At 41.5% G+C, this 19359-nt stretch overlaps 1 protein-coding gene across 1 annotated transcript in view; it reads right to left on the bottom strand.

The window, feature by feature from the left end:
* Window positions 1-19359, bottom strand: part of DERA (deoxyribose-phosphate aldolase) — a 332278-nt gene that overhangs the window by 14113 nt on the left and 298806 nt on the right. Inside the window, exon 8 of the mRNA XM_069228473.1 lies at window positions 8127-8276. Within this exon, the coding sequence (XP_069084574.1) occupies window positions 8127-8276 (150 nt within the window). The remainder of the gene's footprint in view (window positions 1-8126; window positions 8277-19359) is intronic.

Genomic DNA, 19359 nt, shown 5'->3' with positions numbered 1-19359 from the left:
TGCAATGATAGCACCTGGAATTCAAATAAATGAGAACTTTCCCTGTGTCCAGGCGATTCCAAGACTTAGGAATGTAGTCAAGAACTTCTAGGTGTGCCCGATCATTGTGGACCTTTGCAATGTGGAAGACCACCAAAAACATTCCCTGCTCAATCACTGATTCCCAAGCTCTAATGCAGGTGGACAGAAGGACAAGTGTGTGCTCTCATTTCCCCACATAGAAGAGTAGAGTGGTGCTGTCTGTGAGTATTATCACTTTTAACTCCAACACTTCTATGTGAAGGGAACTAATGTGATCTGCCAAAAAAGACCTGGAGAACCAGTGGTACTCTGAAGTATCTACTGTGACTAGTTGTGACGAGTTCTTGGCGGGCAGAAAAAGGAAGAATCACACCATGCAGTTTGTCTATTTGGCTCCTTGCGCTCTACCAGATGAATATTCAGGAACACAAATGAAGGTTGGTATAGGGGCACCCCCTCTCCAGGATACCTGCAGTCCAAGAAGCCTACTGGAACTACCAGACAGATATTGACTTGTTGCTTATGAACTGGTCCACAACCTGGATGACCTCTCTGGCAGAGGGAAGGCCTTTGAAAGTTGGTGTTCAGTAATGGCTCAATGGGCTGGGAGACAAAGCAAAGAATTCCAGTTCCAAAAAGGGAATTGGACTGAATCATCATGGAGAATATGAAGCACGTCACCAAAATCACAAGACTGTGACAAGATATGGCTTAATTTAATTCTTCTCTGCTTCTCCGATGAAATAGCTGGCCAGATAAGAATGGCACTGGAACTTCATTAGCTGCAGAAGGGCAGCCACTAACCCCAGATCTTGGTGATGACTCACATGACTGAACTGTGACCCAAGGACAACATCCTACACTAGCAGTGTTTGTTTTCCACCGTGAACTGGAAATACTTCCTGTGCACCTGCAGGATGAGTATGTGGAATTGTTAGTCCATCAAGTTAGCAATTGTGCTAGATGGCTGCCAGGACCAAGGCCAAACTTAACTTTGCAGGTAGAGGATGTAGTCCAAATAAGTTTGCACACAAGAAAGTAGTGGGTATAAGATAATCATCCCTTGCCTTTAACAAGAATGGGCTCTATTGTATCTTTATAGCTTCTTATGATATCAAATAAGGTACACTTGGCCAGGTGCAGCAGAGGGAGCTGAGGAGTGCAGTCCTTCCGGACCACTGATAACAATTTGGGAGCGCGAATGGCTCTGCATTAGATGTATTTGAGGATAGCCTGGAAGCACCAAAGGTGCCTATCAGGCTATCTTCATTTACTCCTGAGGCAGCAGAGACGAGGTGGGTATACAGTTGGACACCACATTGCGTTCCTTACGCTAATTAGCGTTTGCTCTTCATGCACTCGAGGAGACCTTAAGCTACCCAAATAGGGTCAATTTTTTAACAACACTAAAGTAATAATTTATACCACTTTTTGGTTACTTTTAATTGGTAATCCCTCGAAACACATATGCCAAGATTCCAACCACTGCGTAGATTAGGAAAACTTGGTCCTGAAGAATTGTCACAAGGGCATTAGTGACTTCAATCGGTAATAAAAATGTTGACCCACTGAGCTATCGAAGATCATTGTCTCTCCTGACAGCGACAACCTTTTCAATCACACAGGTGAAATAATGTATTAAGAAAAAAAACACTGAGGACCACTTAGTCTATTTTAGCTCTCAATTTCTTTCACACTTACACATTTTTCATACCACTCTACACCAATAACCCACCACCCAAACTTCACATACATCGTCATATATAAAAGATCTCCGGCAAAGAGTCCCCTTGAGGTGCCCGTCAGGACTGCAGCGCCGGTCAAACATGGAGCATGCCCTATGATGAAGCATGACACCCTACTGGGTGCGTGAGGGCTCTTGCTACAGAAGGATCAGACCCAGTTCAAAACCGAACCTATTTCATTAAACTTCATCTTTTCAATATAAGGAACTGCATGTCTCCATTTACATGCAGCAGTTAAATAAAGTCTATAAAAAAGTGTGAGGAAGATACTACTGAGTGGCAGGAGACTGGGTCAATTAATGTGAAGACGAGGACAAAGACATGGTGTTAGAAATGGGGTCTCTAGTTGGCAGTCAGTTTACACCCTGTCCGCATAGGGACCCTCACTCTAGTCAGAGTAAGAGAGATATCCAGGTCAGATAACCCCTGCTCACCACCTTGGTAGCTTGGCACAAGCAGTCAGGCTTATCTCAGAAGCAATGTGTAAAGCATTTGCACATAACACACAGTAATAAACTGAAAACACTACAAAAGGACACCACATCAGTTTTAGAAAAATAGCCAATATTTATCTGTGTAAAACAAGACCAAACAAGAAAAATCCAACATACCGTGATAAAGATATGAATTTTGCAAGAATTAACTTAAAAATACAGTTCCTTGAAGTCGATAGCTCCGACTAGGGCTATCACGGCGTCGTGAACAACAAATCCAACAGTTCAGGCTGGGTTGACTGCGGGGTCGCAGGCCAGCTACAGTGTCGGGAACACCTGCAAACAGTACCCTGGAAATGTAGGGCGTGATGGACCTCGCAATGAGATATGGAGGGCGGCGTCGCTGGCATGTGTTCCGGACGTCGGTGCAGGGGTCCGGGCCCTTGAAGTCACACGCTTGCAAATTGAACTCTGGGCTGATGACGAAGTCAGGATTGCTGACGTTGATAGAGTAGGGGGTGCGGTGGGAAGCAGGACGATTCGACATGCGATGCCCACAGGTCACAGTGGAGGAAGTGGGTCGGTGACAGCATCCTGGGGCGTCAGTGAGACCAGGACTTCAGTGAGAAGCGGGGTGGTGTATCGTGTGGTGTCTCCAGGTCGCCGTGCAGGCAGAGTCATCGTTGTTGCTGAAGCGCTGTCGTTGGTAGGCCCGAGTCCGTGGTACGACGCGGCGCCCACAGGTCTTGGTGCAGGCAGGGGAGTCTGTTGAGGATGCTGGAGTCCATAGCGCTGCCGGGGATTGGTATAGAATGGGACGGTGCTTCGGGTACCTCATGAGCGTTGCTCTCAGGCACGGTGGAGGCAGAAGCGTTGGTGTCAGCATAGAGTGGCAGCTTCAGGGATACCAAGGCTACAGTGTGAGCAAGGCTGAGTGCGGGGCCCACAGGTCACGGTGCAAGCAGCAGCTTAGTGACGGATTCAGGTGGCGGCGGCGGTGATACCAGGGTTGCTGTGCAAAGCAGGGCACGGCTCTGTGCATTGTCGTCAGGTCATGGTGCAGGCAGCGGCGTCATGGTGGTTTTTCTTCTGTTGCCGTACAAAACACACAGTTTCCAGTGCTGTAAGAACATGAACCTGAAGTCTTTGATATCCCTGAGACTTCCACACGGAGGCAAGCTCTACTTCAAGCCCTTGGAGCAAATTTGCAAGCAGGATACACAGCAAATTCCAGTCTCTGTCCTCTTTGAGGCAGAAGCAGCAACTGCAGGCCAACCCAGCAAAGTACACACAGCAAAGGGGCAGTACTCCTCCCATCCAGCTCTTCTCCTTGGCAGAGGTTCTTCTTTATCAAGAAGTGTTCTAAAAGTCTGGGGCTTTAGGTCCACTACTTATACTCATTTCTGCCTTTGAAGTAGGCTTACTTCAAAAGGAAAGTCCCTGTTGTTCACAAGATCCTGCCTTGTCCTGGCCTGGCCCCAGACACACAACAGGGGGTTGGAGACTGCATTGTGTAAGGACAGGCACAGTCCTTTCAGTTGCAGATGTCAGGTCCTCCCTCCCCACTCTAACCCAGGAAGACTCATCAGGATATGTAGGACACACCTCAGCTCCCTTTGTGTCACTGTCTAGAGGAAATTCACAAACAGCCCAACAGACGCGGATTCCACAGGCAGGCAGAGGCACAGAGTGGTTAAGCAAGAAAATGTCCAATTTCTAAAAGTGGCATTTTTCAAACGGACAATCTGAAAACCAACTCTACTAAAATATGTATTTTTAAATTGTGAGCTCAGAGACCCCAAACTCCATATCTCTACCTGCTCCCAATGGGAAACTGCACTTAAAAGATACTTAAAGGCAGACCCCATGTTAACCTATGGGAGAGATAGGCCTTGCAATCGGGAACACTGAATTTGGCTGTATTTCACTATCAGGACATTTAAAACACACCAGTACATGTCCTACCTCTTAAATACACTGCACCCTGACCATGGGGGTACCTAGAGCCTACTTTAGGGGTGGCTTTATGTAGTAAAAGGGAAGGTTTGGGCCTGGCAAGTGGGTGCACTTGCCAGGTCGAAATGTACAATGCAAGACTGCACAAACAGACATTGCAGTGGCAGGTCTGGGACATGTTTACAGGGCTACTCATGTAGGTGGCACAATCAGTGTTACAGGCCCACAAGTAGTATTTGATTTACAGGCCCTGGGCACACATAGTGCGCTTTACTAGGGACTTACTAGTAAATCAAATATTCCAATCATGGATGACCCAGTCACCAATACAATAGACACACGGAGCAGTTGCACTTTGTCACTGATCAGCAATGGTAAAGTGTGCAGAGACCCCAAACCAGCAAAAACAATATCCAGCATACCATACAAACAGGAGGTCAGAAGGAAAAAAGACAGGGGAAACACGCCAAAAGAAGCCAGGTATAACACATGGATAAAAAGAAGAAACAATTCAACATTTTATTGTTTTTTCATGTTTGGGCAAGTGCATGTAAAAACATGGACACACCTCAAATGAAAAATAAATGCAAGTTAAACTAATCAAAGGGAAATATACTTGTTTACCTTATGAAACCTCAGCTGGTTAATGTGATCACTGCAGACGTTGTGTGTGACCATAGAGTCACAGAGTCAAATCCTGATTGGTGCAGTGAGGAAAAGTGACTTGTTTATAGTGCTACAGTGCCCCAGTCTGTGACAGAAAGCACTATAAATGTCATTATTTTACAACTGTATTGAACTGCATATACCAAGCTGCTGCATAATACTGTTTAAGATAAAACAAGTGCTTTAAAACTACACATTTTAGTGATAAACATTCAAACTATATCTAGTGCAAATATTTTTGTGCCAGTGATAGGGCTTTGTGACTGTCTTAATTTGGTGGCTCTTCGTTGATGGATCCTCAGGTTCCTGATGTCCAAGGGTGTGGTTTGAAAAAAAAATGCGAAGCATTTGAACAGGATTACGTCTATTCTCCACACATCAAAACATTTTTAAATTACAAGGATGTTTACTGAACTGGCCCGTCTGAAATGTGTATGATCACTTTCAGCTTCTGTTGGTCATCAATTTATACCTTGACACCTCAATTAGTGAGGCGGACAGGTGCTTCTGAAAAGATCTCCCTCTTTATTGAGCCTGGGGTCTGAGTCTCAGGACCTCTGGACCATAAAATTCATTCGGACAAGTGACACATTTCTGTGGCATTAAAGACCAAGTGATATCTGAGTACAGGCATACACTTATTTTTATACACCACTAGCTGGCCTCTTCCATGATGGTGTTTAACTACCAGAAGTCTCAGATGGGCCTTCTTGCAGTGGAGCGTAGACTCTCTTTGAACAATGCTACAAGCAGACATGGACATATTGGACTCACTCACTTCTTCCATCATCTGATTGTTAGGCCGCAATAGGCATGAAAGTCTAAGTTACAATACAGGTGCACACATCAAGACAACAAATGTGATCACAGATGCCCCGGAAATGTAGGGCATGATGGACCTCGCAATGAGATATGGAGTGCGCCGTCGCTGGCATGTGTTCCGGACGTCGGTGCAGGGGTCCGGGCCCTTGAAGTCACACGCTTGCAGATTGAACTCTGGGCTGATGACGAAGTCAGGATTGCTGACGTTGATAGAGTAGGGGGTGCGGTGGGAAGCAGGACGATTCGACATGCGATGCCCACAGGTCACGGTGGAGGAAGTGGGTCGGTGACAGCATCCTGGGGCGTCAGTGAGACCTGGACTTCAGTGTGAAGCGGTGCGGTGTATCGTGTGGTGTCTCCAGGTCGCCGTGCAGGCAGAGTCATTGTTGTTGCTGAAGCGCTGTCGTTGGTAGGCCCGAGTCCGCGGTACGACATGGGGCGGGCTCCGGGCGGCGCCCACAGGTCTTGGAGCAGGCTGGGGAGTCTGTTGAGGATGCTGGAGTCCATAGCGCTGCCGGGGATTGGTGTAGAATGGGACGGTGCTTCGGGTACCTCACGTTCGTTGCCCTCAGGCACGGTGGAGGCAGAAGCGTTGGTGTCAGCATAGAGTGGCAGCTTCAGGGATACCAAGGCTACAGTGTGAGCAAGGCTGAGTGCAGGGCCCACAGGTCACGGTGCAAGCAGCAGCTTAGTGAAGGATTCAGGTGGCGGCGGCGGTGAGACCAGGGTTGCTGTGCAAAGCGGGGCACAGCTCTGTGCATTGTTGTCAGGTCACAGTGCTTGCAGCGGCGTCATGGTGGTTTTTCTTCTGTTGCCACACAAAACACAGTTTCCAGTGCTGTAAGAAGATGAACCTGAAGTCTTTGATATCCCTGAGACTTCCACACGGAGGCAAGCTCTACTTCAAGCCCTTGGAGCAAATTTGCAAGCAGGATACACAGCAAATTCCAGTCTCTGTCCTCTTTGAGGCAGAAGCAGCAACTGCAGGTCAACCCAGCAAAGTACACACAGCAAAGGGACAGTACTCCTCCCATCCAGCTCTTCTCCTTGGCAGAGGTTCTTCTTTATCAAGAAGTGTTCTAAAAGTCTGGGGCTTTAGGTCCACTACTTATACTCATTTCTGCCTTTGAAGTAGGCTTACTTCTCATCTGATTGTTAGGCCACAATAGGCATGAAAGTCTAAGTTACAATACAGGTGCACACATCGAGACAACTGAGAAGAACATTTTGGAAATAAAATGACTATCACTAGCTGTAGCTGCTAGTGGAATTCAGCCAAACTGTATCCACAGTACTGTACTGAATAATTTAGTGGCACTCGCTCCTCTCTCCAAATAATATTACACAAGCCGACTAGGGGCTGGTTTAGAGTCTGGCAGGTGGCATACTCCATCATAAAAATTACAGCTATCCCGTCTGCCATATTACAAGTACATTACATCCTATGGTACTTGTAACATGGTGGATCGGATCCCATCAATGTCGTCAACGGCTTGACGCCAGTGCAGTCAACCAGCTAAGATACTGTCTGCAAAGTACTGTTCCTCTGTTTTGCCACGAGGGAACATCCTATCTTCTCAAGAGAGTTCCTCACTTCGACATCATTTTTTTAAAACTCTGTCCATCTTGGCGGTATTCAATCCTAAATTTTTATCCTTTATTGGGACTCTTTATCACAGGGATAAATAATAATAATTTAGGCTTGATTGTTGTCTTTTTGATTTTTTATGTTTTCATTTTTAATAATTTTCAGTTTTTTTCAATCCATTGGTCTGCCCAGTGCCTACTGGAATTCTTTCGTATTTGAAGTGTGTTGACAATTCCACTGCAGCCTAATCACTTTTCAGGAGAAACCTTGTGTTCACTGAAAAGAATGCAACGATAACCATGAGGAGACATGGTTTTGGGTTGCGCTAACTACCAATGTCTTATTTTAGTGAGATTTCTGACAGATGGAGAGAGAGGGAGGAGGAGGAAAGGAGAGAGACAGAGGGGAGGAAAGGGAGGAAAAGGAGGGAGAAGAAAAGGAGGAGGCTGCAGAAGGGCAAAGGGTGTATGGGGGAAAGAAGGGAGTCAGACGAGGAGGGAGAGGACGAAGAAGTGGGGAAGGAAAGAGAGGAGGAAGGAGATGAGGAGTTAATTATAATAATACCAGCAATGCTAATAGTTACCATTATTATATTTACTATAATTAATATTACCATTATTGATATTTTAATTGTTGCAAATAGCATTGTGGCTGATACTGCTTTTGACGTTTTTGTTGCTATATTACAAGCCAAATGTGTACATGCATTACCATTTTCTACAATATTTAGTCTGGTGGGAATGGCAAATATTGGTGACAGTCTGTGGTCCATGCAGATATATGATAATTGGAACAATAACATAAAATGGGAGCTACTGAAAGGAAAGGCCCTGGACCCATTTAGCGGACAGTTTTTTCTTTTTTTTTTTTTTACAGTTTATGAGAATCACCAACCTGTCTTTCAATATCACTCAGAAGGGTACTGGCTCCTAGACGGAAGAGTGTAGGTTGCAGCCACTCATCTCCTAGTTCTTCCTTCATAAGAGACAGCCAGGCAAGGGCCTCCTTTGCACTGCGAATGCCTCCTGCGGGTTTGAAACCAACCTAAAACACAACAAAAATCCTTGTTTTAAAACATTTCAATGTTCGTGGGTTTATGAGTTATAGAACGTTTCGGGGCATCTGTGATCACATTTGTTGTCAACAACTCACTTTCAAAATAACCACTTGCAATAAATGCTTGATTGATACTCCACATGGATGGATACTAAAAACTCTCGCAATTCTAGTGCGTCCAAATACCATTAACCTATTAACATTGGAATAGCTCCATTGCTATTCCCACGATTAGAGACTGGACAGAACAATGTCATACAAAATAAAGTCACTTGCCCTGAAACTGGAATGTTGGGACGCTTTGGGGTCAGCAGATTTTACTCATGGGCACAAAAAGAACCATTTGACCACATATGGCAATCATAAGGCAATCAGCAAAGCACAACGAATGTCATAGGTTGTGCGGAAATACACCACATGGGTAAAAACAACTGCTCACATTTGTTCTGATTTTAAAATGCTGGTCATGGGAAGGACTTATCTGTGGTAAGCCCAACTAAAGCAGAAACTCATCGCACAAATAAAATGAAAAAAGTGACCCCCTACACAGAATGCCAGAGGAGCTTTAGCATAATTATTGGGCCTTTATGTTTGTTCAGGCCCTCACTCACCATAGAGAAATGGTATCCCACACATGTGTATGTACTAGGTCAGTGGTTCCCAACCTTTTGACATCTGTGGACCCCCACTTTATCTATACTGGAACCCGGGGACCCCAGTGAATCATTACTGGAATTCGGGAACCCCCCCACTTAGTCATTACTGAAAGCTGGGGACCTAATCTGTTAAAATTATTACATTTTCTAAGCAGTCGCAGACCCCATGAGGAGGCTTTGCGGACCCCAAGGGGTACCCGGACCACCGGACTGGAACCACTGCACTAGGTCGTAAGTGGAATAAGAAAATAAACTACAGCCATATGATTACTATGAGAACTCATAACAAAACATAGGCAAAGCCACTAGGGCTCGCCGCTTTACTTTACTAATGAAATTGGGAGATGTTGTTGAGCAGTGGGAGAAAAATGCAGGCAAAGGCCCTCAAACCAAAAGAAAAAAATAATAAACAGGTAGCAAAAGATGAAGGCAGGTGGTAGAATAAGTAAGTGCACCCCAGGCAGTCTGTTAGTAGAGGAGCAATGGAAGAGAGAGGAATTTTAAAAACAATTACTGAGTGGAACAGGGAGGGGGATAATGAAACATGAGATGAGCTCAGAGATTGGATGACAACACAGAAAGTCCCGGTACAGAGTTGTGAAGAAGAAGCATTACACAAGTGAGATGGGGAGACAACAAGAATACGTACACTCCCAACGAGTGTTAAGCAAAATGAAAAAAATAACCTCTCAATGTAAGCAGTGGAAGTATACACGTCATCCAATCAAAAGGATGGTAAAGATGCTATCTTCCAGGAGAGGAATGCACAAAAGTAGAAGAAAAGCCATCAAATAAGATGCAGAAAAAGGTATTGACAAGATATGTAACCAATGATAAGAAGTAGGATGACCCAAAAAGAACTGTACATATTGTTTTTTTCCACAATCGGTCTTTTGAGATTTAACAATGAAGAACGTCCTTACTTTCATAGTCTGGAGATGTGCGAACAGGTTAATTCAACAGCACCACCCACCACTGAATTTAATTGTAATTAACTTTAAAGGACAACAATACTCCCAATACAAAGGAATTTGCAACGGCTTCTAATTTCTAGAAATGAAGGTACACATAAGACCTTTCCCTTCAGCATTTTGGTTAGTTCACATGAAAGTGAAAATATGCAATTGTTCGAGGAGGGAATCTGTCTAATGCTTATAATCTGAAACTGTACAAATTATTGGAATTTCTGGTTGTTTAGCGACATGGTCCCTTGTTTTACTTTCCCAACAATGGTTTCCTTCTTAAGCTTTGAAAGACGAATAATGAATGAAAGCAGCACAGTTGAGGTTTCCAGTAGGATCCTCTTAGTACTGTGATGGAGAAGTCACAAAAACATCCCTCGAAAGGGCTTGAATATTGAGAGATTCCCATGTCAATAAATTAATAAATCACTTAAAACATAGATTTACGTAGTGGAGCACAACAATCAAAATTACCTCCAATTGCTTCCTGGTGTACTAAGTAGTAGCTTCAGATTATGAAATGGTGCATTTTTAGTTTCTGTTGGACCTGGTCCTTTCTGCAGGGTCATCCTCAAACTTTTTTGCCTTCCTTCTCCTATTTTTGTTGAAGTTATTTTTGTTGACCTTAGGAATCGGTGCACTGCTAACCAGTGCTAAAGTGCCTGTGCTCTCTGCTCAAACATGGTATCATTGTCTTAAAACCAAATGGCATATTTAATTTACTTAGATGCTCCTAGTAAAGAGTTCTACATGTGCCCAGGGCGTAATACTACTAGCGGGCCTGCAGCACTGATTGTGCCACTCCCTTGAATAGCCATTTAAATATGTATCATGCTTGCCATTGCAGAGTCTGTGTGCAGTTTTAACCTGCCATTTCGACCTGGCAAAATAAATCTTTTGTCAGACCCAAACCTTCCTTTTTATTACATATAAGTCATCCCTCGGTTAGGCCCTGGACAGCCCAGAGGGCAGGGTGCACTATATTTAAAAAGTAGGACATGTACTTTAAAGTTTTACATATCCTGGTAGTCAAAACTTCATAAATTCACTTTTTTAACACTGCAAGGCCTGTCTCTCCCATAGAATAACAATGGAGGTGCTTTATTACATTTTATAAATGTAATTTCCAAATGGGAAGAGATTAACGATCATGGTTGGTGTCTCTGGAATCCTAATTTAAAATCCCAATTTATGGTGAAGTCCGATTGTAAATTACAATTCTGAAAATGCCTCTTAGAAAGTTTGCATTGTCTTGTCTTAGCCGTGTGGCACCTGTAGCCTGTTTCTGGTCACATAAATGGTTGTATTTGGCAGCTGCTAGTCAGCCACACACAATGGAAGTTTAGGTGTGACTGGATGGGCCAACACTGGCAGGATGGGAGGGAGGAGCTGGGCCCAGCCTCACTTACACCTGAATAGGCTGTGCCCTGTCTCCACACAAATGGCTACATACCTCCTGTAGTTAGTCTGGAGACAAGGAAGGAAAGGCAGGGCACCTGTGCACTTCAAAGGTATTCCTCCAGAAGACTCTCCCCATTGAAAAGGCACAAATGTGTATTAAAAAAGACCCCAGATGCTAACTCTTCATTACACTTTTGGACAACTGGATACTCTGCTAATAAGAACTGCTGTGCCGCTAAAAGGACTGCTATTCTGCTGAACTGTTACTCAGCAGGAAACTGCTGCCCTGCTTTGTTGACTTGCTGCCTGCTGTGCTCTTGCCTGGGGAAGAAGAACTGGACCTGCAACTTCTTCGTGAACACAGGACCCCAGAGTGACTCAAAGGCTGGCTCAATCTGCTAGTCTTCTGATCTGAACGTCAGGAACACAAATTGCTCCCAAACAGCTCCTGGGCCCGTCTTCAATTAGTTCTTGGCCCCCAAAGGCACCTCTCAGGTCTTGGACTGTTGGTGTGGCTCTTGACCTCTTGAAATCAAGCTTTTGGACTCTTTGCGTTGGTGAATGGGCCTTTTCGCACCAGAACCACGCCGCTTTCTCTGAAAATCAGAGTGCGACGCTGCCAGCCAGTCTCGTCGTGCAGTGGCATTGTGAGCCAACGGGGGACTGCCAATGCAAAGCTCCAGTCCGACCAGCGACGATGCCCGGCCGGCTCTTTGGAGCCACACCGACCACTACCCGTGACTCTCTCCTTTCTCCCTGCGACCCTATCCAAAACCATCGAGACTCTAAGCACAAAACCTGTGAAGATAAATCTTCAGTTGGACTAACCTGGGAATGTATCTGACCCATGCTTTATCACGGTAGTTGGGTTTCTTAGAACCTTTAAGGGAGGGGTGTTTTCCCTTGTGTAGGTAACCCCTAATGATATTTTAGGCCAATTAGCTTCCTGAGCACCATCAGTCCCCTTTTTTCACACCCAAATTCTTTTCCCAGTGTAACAACATAGCCCCAATTGGTGCTTTATGGTTTAATGCACTATACTGCAGTTTATTCTATAAAAATTCATAACTCTGATTCCACGGATTGCATTTTTGTCAATTTGGTCTTGTTTTCCTTATTAAGTTTTGCTCTCTTTTGCTAACCTGGTATGGGTTTTCAATTTTTTACTGTTTGAAGTATTGCACAAACACTTTGTACATTGCCCCAAAGTTAAGCCTGGCTGCTCTGTGCCAAGCTACATAGAGTTGAGCACGAATTAATTTCTGGTTGCTTGTGCCTTGAACTAATTCTAATTGTTTCTTTATATGAACAGCCTGTTGGTCTTTTCAAAGATGTCAACATCTACTGTGTCAGAGTCTCAAACCCAGATTTTAGTAATGGTTAGCACCTTTGGAGTTGTAGAATATACTGGGAAGCTGTATGCTCTGTTGGAAAAGCAAAGGGGTGTCTAGGAGTGCAGTATTTCATTTTACTGTTAAAGTATTCAGAGATTTTTTCAAAAAACACTTCAAGCATATCTTCTTTGGCTACCCTCCAGCAACCTCCAACAACTTGTGAATAAACAACATTCTCACTACCTGGAAGCAATCCCTTGCTGGATCCTTTGCATTCTGGGTTTGGAATATCCCACAGCATAGAAACCGCACTCTTAGAAGCTATTGATGATCTGTGTCTCATTTTGCACTAGGGTGGGTTAACACGGTTTCCCATGCCATTGTCCTCAAAATCGTACACAGCTTTGGCACCTGTACCTGGGCTTTTAATTGGCTCTGGTCTTTTCTCACTTGGAGAACACAAGTTGTCTATCTTGCCCCCATTTCAGGTTACAGCAATGCACCTAGATTGAGGAGTACCCCTAGGCTCATCATTGAGCCCTACCCTTTTCAATAACTACATAACCCCTCTGGCATGAATATTCACATAATTTGGATCCGAAATGTTCTTGTGCGCTGATGACAACCTGATCATCACCTCTACCTTTAGCAATCTTGCTAAAAGTCAAACTAGATTTTACTCTTGATTGACTGAGGCTGCCAACTTTTTCTACCTACCTTTTCCCATCCACACCATTAATTCATGCTTTGCATTTCTTAGATGGAATAAAGTCTACAGATTAAATTATCCATGTTTGATGCAATGACATACTTAGGTAACTATGCACTAATTTGTCATTTTAAAACCAGGATTCTGAAATGTTATTGTTAGATTTTCGCGAATACTTCCTTTCAAGATTTAATCAGACTGTAAAATACGCCAATGCTTATTAATCATTGCCCTGATATGTTGTGATTCTATGTTGAATGCATTAGTAGCTGAAAAGGTTTCTGGAATGTCCTTCTCTCTTTTGGACCAGAAATGTATTTCTTTGCTAGTCAACAACTTTTTTGCTTGTAATATTTAACACATTCTCTGTGTAGCCTTTCTTTTTCATATTCTGCTTCTGTACTGCAGGTGCATTTAATCCTTAAAAGTTAGCATGTTAGCTAAATTGTTAATGGTGCGCACGCTAACAATTATGAACTGCTCAATTTCAGAGAATGCATGCAACACACTATTTCCTTACAGAATAGTATAGTTTGTATCATTTTCATTACTCCCAATTTCATATCCAGAAAGGATCCCTTCTGTTTATCTATATGGCTCCTGAATTGTAAATTCGGAGTGGAATGTTTCTGATCTGGCCATAGATTTGCCATCTGACCAAATGAAGAAAAAGTTATCTATTTTGCAATAGCAAGTGGCTATATAGTCTGTATTTTGGCTATTACAATTCCATAATAATCTCTCTTCCCACCAGCCCAAAAGGAAATCTACCAAGTTGAGAGCCAATTTCGTGCCCATTTCTATTCCTCAATTCTGTCTATATGAGGAATTTTGGACGGTGAATAAGTTGTTTTCAAGGCAATATTTTATTAGAAAAGTAGTGTGCATTGTGTACTGGACTGACCATCTTTAAAAAAATGTTTTCATGCTGTGATAGCATCCAGTCGTAGCAGAAATACTTTATTTGGTTATTATCAGCAACCATAGAAGCACATAAAAACAAATAAAAAATTAACATTACTTATTTGACTTAAAATCCATAAGTGGCTTACATCAATTAGTGGTGATAAAAACGCGGGGACATATTCTCATTTAATTTGTTAAAAAAGCCTCAAGACATTACAAAAACTGTTAATAAAACATCTACAGAATTGTCTAAAAGCCCTTTCTGGCCTTCAATACTGCGCATAAATAAACTGCAAGACCATTACAAATTTTGCACCCAGTTATTTTATGCTGGTTTATAATGAAGAAACATCGAAAGCAACAATTAATAGTTAACCTGACATAGTAAATCAAGTATTTTTTATTTTTTTTTAAAAACACTGGCTCTTCCATATGATGCAAGTGATAACACAATGGTTTTAAGTGATCAACATATTTAAGGTATCTTCCAACAAACTGTCTATCGATGATGCTATGGGAAGTCCTGGTGGTCTTGCAGGATTTTTGTGAACTTTTACTAAGAAACAAATGGTGGGTAATATTGGTTGGCCTCTTCTTAGGTGCTGGAATCCTTTGTGTGGCTTCAGTCTGACTATATCAATCGTGTGATTGTGCATGACAAACTTTTGTCATGCATTAGGGAAAAAAGTAGGTTGCACAGCATTCTTGAACGTGTAATTCACATATAACTTCTCCTAAATACAAATCATGCATATATACAGAGTTATTTGAACTGATGTGATTCATCTAGTTGCTTCAGCAGATATATTTAGAATTGCAGTGCCTCCGAACAAGACTCTTGAATTCTCGTAAACTTACCATTGTTTATTTAATTTTATTATATTTATTTTCAGGTTATCTCAAAATTTAAATTTCACAACTGTTTATAAATACTTTTAATTAATATTATTTTTTTGTTATTAATTTTTTTTTTTTTGAGTCACAGTTTAAATGTACTTGGTCTTTTAAACACATAACATACTTAAGTGAATATGTATGGTTGTACACATTTAACCAATCTTAAAATTACCAAAGTGCCAGGCTCCTTTTCTAAAAGTAAAAAACATTACCATTTATGTAAAGACTCCTGATATCTTTACTACAATGTAATGACTCCAGATTTAAGAACACTGAAGTAAAGGTAACATATCTTACACAATGATGTAAAGTCAGTAATTTAAGCCTTTTCCAGAATAGAGATAACAACTGATTGTATTAAGGAGTTATCTTGTGATTAGTTTTGTATCCGAACAATTCTTTTAACTACGTTTAAGTGGCAATTCGTTATTTGTTGGTTATACATTGCAACACTGCTGCATCTCAGGGTCTCCTATTCATAGAAGCGTTGAAGACAGAACGCTTTAAAAAACACTACATCATAATGCAGTAACATACCACAAAACAGATGCCTCTCAAATCAGTTGACTGTATCCTTGCCTTTGACCGTGTACAGTGCTATGTCCTCTATACAAACAACACACACAAACACAGCATACATTTTTATGTAATAAAAACAAAATATTTGTTTTTCTAATGTGATTTTAAATTTAGGGGAATGTTTTCATTTCCTTGGTGTGCTATCATGTTTGTTACCCCCAAAAGGTGGATACTGAAGCATCTAATCTCAGGTCTTCAGAGGAGTCTGTAAGATTATTTCAATTAAATCTATACAACCTATGTTTCATAGGGTTTGGATGTAGAAGGCCATCCATTGGATAACGTGTTAAGAATCGTACGTTAATTTCCTTCTTCAGACGTTTCACACAATAAGTTTAAATATGAACCAAATGTAATTTGCTATTATTTTAACAGTGAAAATTCTGATTCAAACAACCACAAATATTCTGAGGCACACAAGTCTGCTCTGAGATACACAAGTTTAATGATGCTACAATTGTTACATACATAAGAAGAAATTACTGTTCGCCTACTATAAAGAATAAAATAGGAAAGGAGGTTGGAAGGAAATTGAGAGACAAGTTTAAGGTCAGGGTTTCGAAGAAAGTATTACGTACATGTGCCCGGAAACGAGACTGTTATAAACACGAACAGACATCATCTTATTTAACAATGAAGATGGAGTTATTTGATTATATTACGGCTCAATAGTTTGTTTAGTTTGCTTACAGAAGCTTAGACACTTTTTGGTGAGAAGGTTTTACTTAGTAAGTCTAGTTGTGCAGTTAAGAATCCTCAAGTCTTGTGTTTTCAATTACCAGTAATACCATTCAGTACCATAGTTTGGGTGACAATTAATAGTCCATTTAGAACTGCAGACAAAGAAATTATCATCTTGTAAGTAATGGTATAATAAGCTTTTTTTTTTCAAACAATCAGATACAGATGTTCTCAAATCACATTGCTTCATATCACTCACACTTCCTTTCATAGTGAAAATAGCTGTCCACAGAAGAAATCCAGTCTCCGAAAAGGTAATGTGGATTCATAATGCAAGGTGAAGATAAAAGAATGATGTTTGAGTGAAATTGGCCCACTGATAATTCTAATCAGGCTAAACTATTTCTAGACCTAGCCAAAATTAAATTAGCCAGCATAATTTTCATCATTTCGGGAACTTAGTGTTACACTTGTTACAAAAAATTCTCGAAATTACGCCATTATGTCACTTTACGTATTTAGGCGCCATTCGTAGTAATAATTTACAGTCACTGCACAGGAACCACCAAACACATGCTGCTGTTGTACACAGTGCTCTTCTTTAAAAGCACACCAAAAAATAACAAGACGATGCATTTCGCTCAAAAATATTGCATAAAATGACAGATTTGCCTTTTGCACAATTATGTGCAATGTTGTGTAATTTTTAAGTCATTTAGCGTAATTACACAGAAGTAAATTATGAAGATTTGCATACCAACTAACCATTTCTTGGCCAAATTGGTACTCTGGTACACGCTCGAAAAATGTAAGTTTTCTTTTGGATTCCATTCACTTCATATTTTGTACCACTCAGGGACAGATTTGGGACTGGTATAACTGAATAGTTTTAAAAAGACAATCTTAATAGATCTTTTATTTTCCCATGTATGGTTTTGCTAGGATGATGTGTGTAGCATGAACCTAGCCAGTCACTCATGGCAGCCCTCATACCAATTGTGCAGCTAACCTAGCTAGATGTATCAAAATTATGATCAGCACTTAATATACAGTCTGATTATTTCACTCTATAATGTTCCACTCCTCTTCCCTTATTCAATGCACCATCAAAATCAGGTTTTGTGCAACCACTAACTATTTCATTGCTTACGTTCTTTTATCCAGGTCTCCATATGGAGCATTTCTGATTATAATGAGTATATGTTAACTGCCACCACAATACAAATACTCTGCAAAATGTAAAGTATGGTTTAACTAGAATTAATGTAAAGCCAAAGAAAAAGGGAGAAAAAGATTCCTTAATGCGGTGCTAAAGGTAACTGCAAATAAACCAGTGTAGCAAACCCTTGACAATTAATAGCAAACGAACTGAGGAAAAGGCATACTGTCAACAGCAAATGTAGGGTGACGTTAGCAGGCATACGAAAGCCACACAGTCATCTAGCAAAAACTGTTATGTTGTAAATGCATTTTGGAGAGCCAATATAAAATGGTGGTGCAGCTCACAATTAGTCAGAAATCTGCAGACACAAACCATAAAAAATGTGCAAAGCTTATGTGGTTACACAATCCTCTCTGAATCAAAGAAAGCATGCCCAGTGGTATCCATACTGACGTTAAGCTGGTTAGTTCAGTCAACAAGAACTGACAAAGCTAATAGGTCTGGGTTTAATGCAACAATGCATGTAAACAGGCACACTCAGAAATATTAAAACCATATTTATTGGCTTTTTCGAGGCCTGGTAGTGGTAATAGCAGTGTGGTAGTGCTGGTGGTACTCAACGTGGTGGTTTATAGTATTGGTGGTGATGCCATCAGTGAAGGTATTGGTGGTGATTTTGTGGAATTGGTATGTGTGGTATTTTTAGCAGTAGAGATGTGGTTTTAAAGTGGTGTATTATTGGTTATCATGGCATAGCTGGTGTTATTTTTGGTGTCTACTAGTATTGGTGGTGTCGGTATTGGCGGTAATATTAGTGGTGACGTCGGTAGAACTGATGGTGGTATTGTTGATGGTGGTTTTGCTAGTAGTACTTGAAATGCTGATATTGGGGTACATGAGGCGTCACCAGCTAGAAGTTCGGGGGTCACTGGCAGCTCTCCAGCTACCTATAAGTAGCTCTCATGTGTGCAGCCCAACCTACTAAATTAAATGTTTTTGCTTGGTTTAATTAATGTATGTATACCAAATTGAAAAGCATGCTGTTGAGATGTAAATGTGTGCATTTTCAGAACTCATAGGCTGATGTGAGAAAAATAAGTGTAAATTCAAAATACATTTAAAGCTGATATTCCAGTGATAACTTGTGTCATTGGGGAGACTTACTGCAAACATTTTACATTGATGCCTGGGGCACTGCAGCTATGGTTGTTATGTATTACCCAAGTAGAAGCATTGCATATTGACAAAACCTTTTATATTACTGCTGGCAACCATGCCTCATGTACTGAGATGTTCTCTGTTGGTAATCTTCCATATGGCAGCCACAAATGAAATCCTGTCTCATGAGGTCACTATTACAACACAAAAAATATTAGTAGCTCGGAATGATTTTCATTCAATATGAGTAGCTCTTATTACAGAAAAGTTTGGAAATCCCTGGTGTGGATGGCATTGACGGTTGGTTGAAGTGAGGGTATGGGTTCTAGAATTTGTGGTGTGTGGTATTACCACTGGTAATGGTGGTATTTATGATGGGATGGCATTCGTGGCAACAATTATTATTGTATTGGTGGAGTGGTTCAGGAGATGTGAAAAAAAATAACCATTAGGAGCCATCTTAGGTTTAGGCTTGCACTTAATAATAAATACATTTAGGATTAAATGAATTAAAAAAGAATTTGCTTTGTCTACATGGTGCGGTGAGATAAACTGAGCGCAAAAAACTCTTGGCTGAGTGTACTCTGTCGAGGTAAAACGGTCACTAATGTAGTGCAATGCAAGCA

This window comes from Pleurodeles waltl, chromosome 4_1, assembly GCF_031143425.1.
Source record: "Pleurodeles waltl isolate 20211129_DDA chromosome 4_1, aPleWal1.hap1.20221129, whole genome shotgun sequence".
Lineage (NCBI taxonomy): Eukaryota > Metazoa > Chordata > Amphibia > Caudata > Salamandridae > Pleurodeles > Pleurodeles waltl.
The sequence above is the reverse complement of the archived record's forward strand: the minus strand, read 5'-3'. Positions and strand labels throughout refer to the sequence as shown.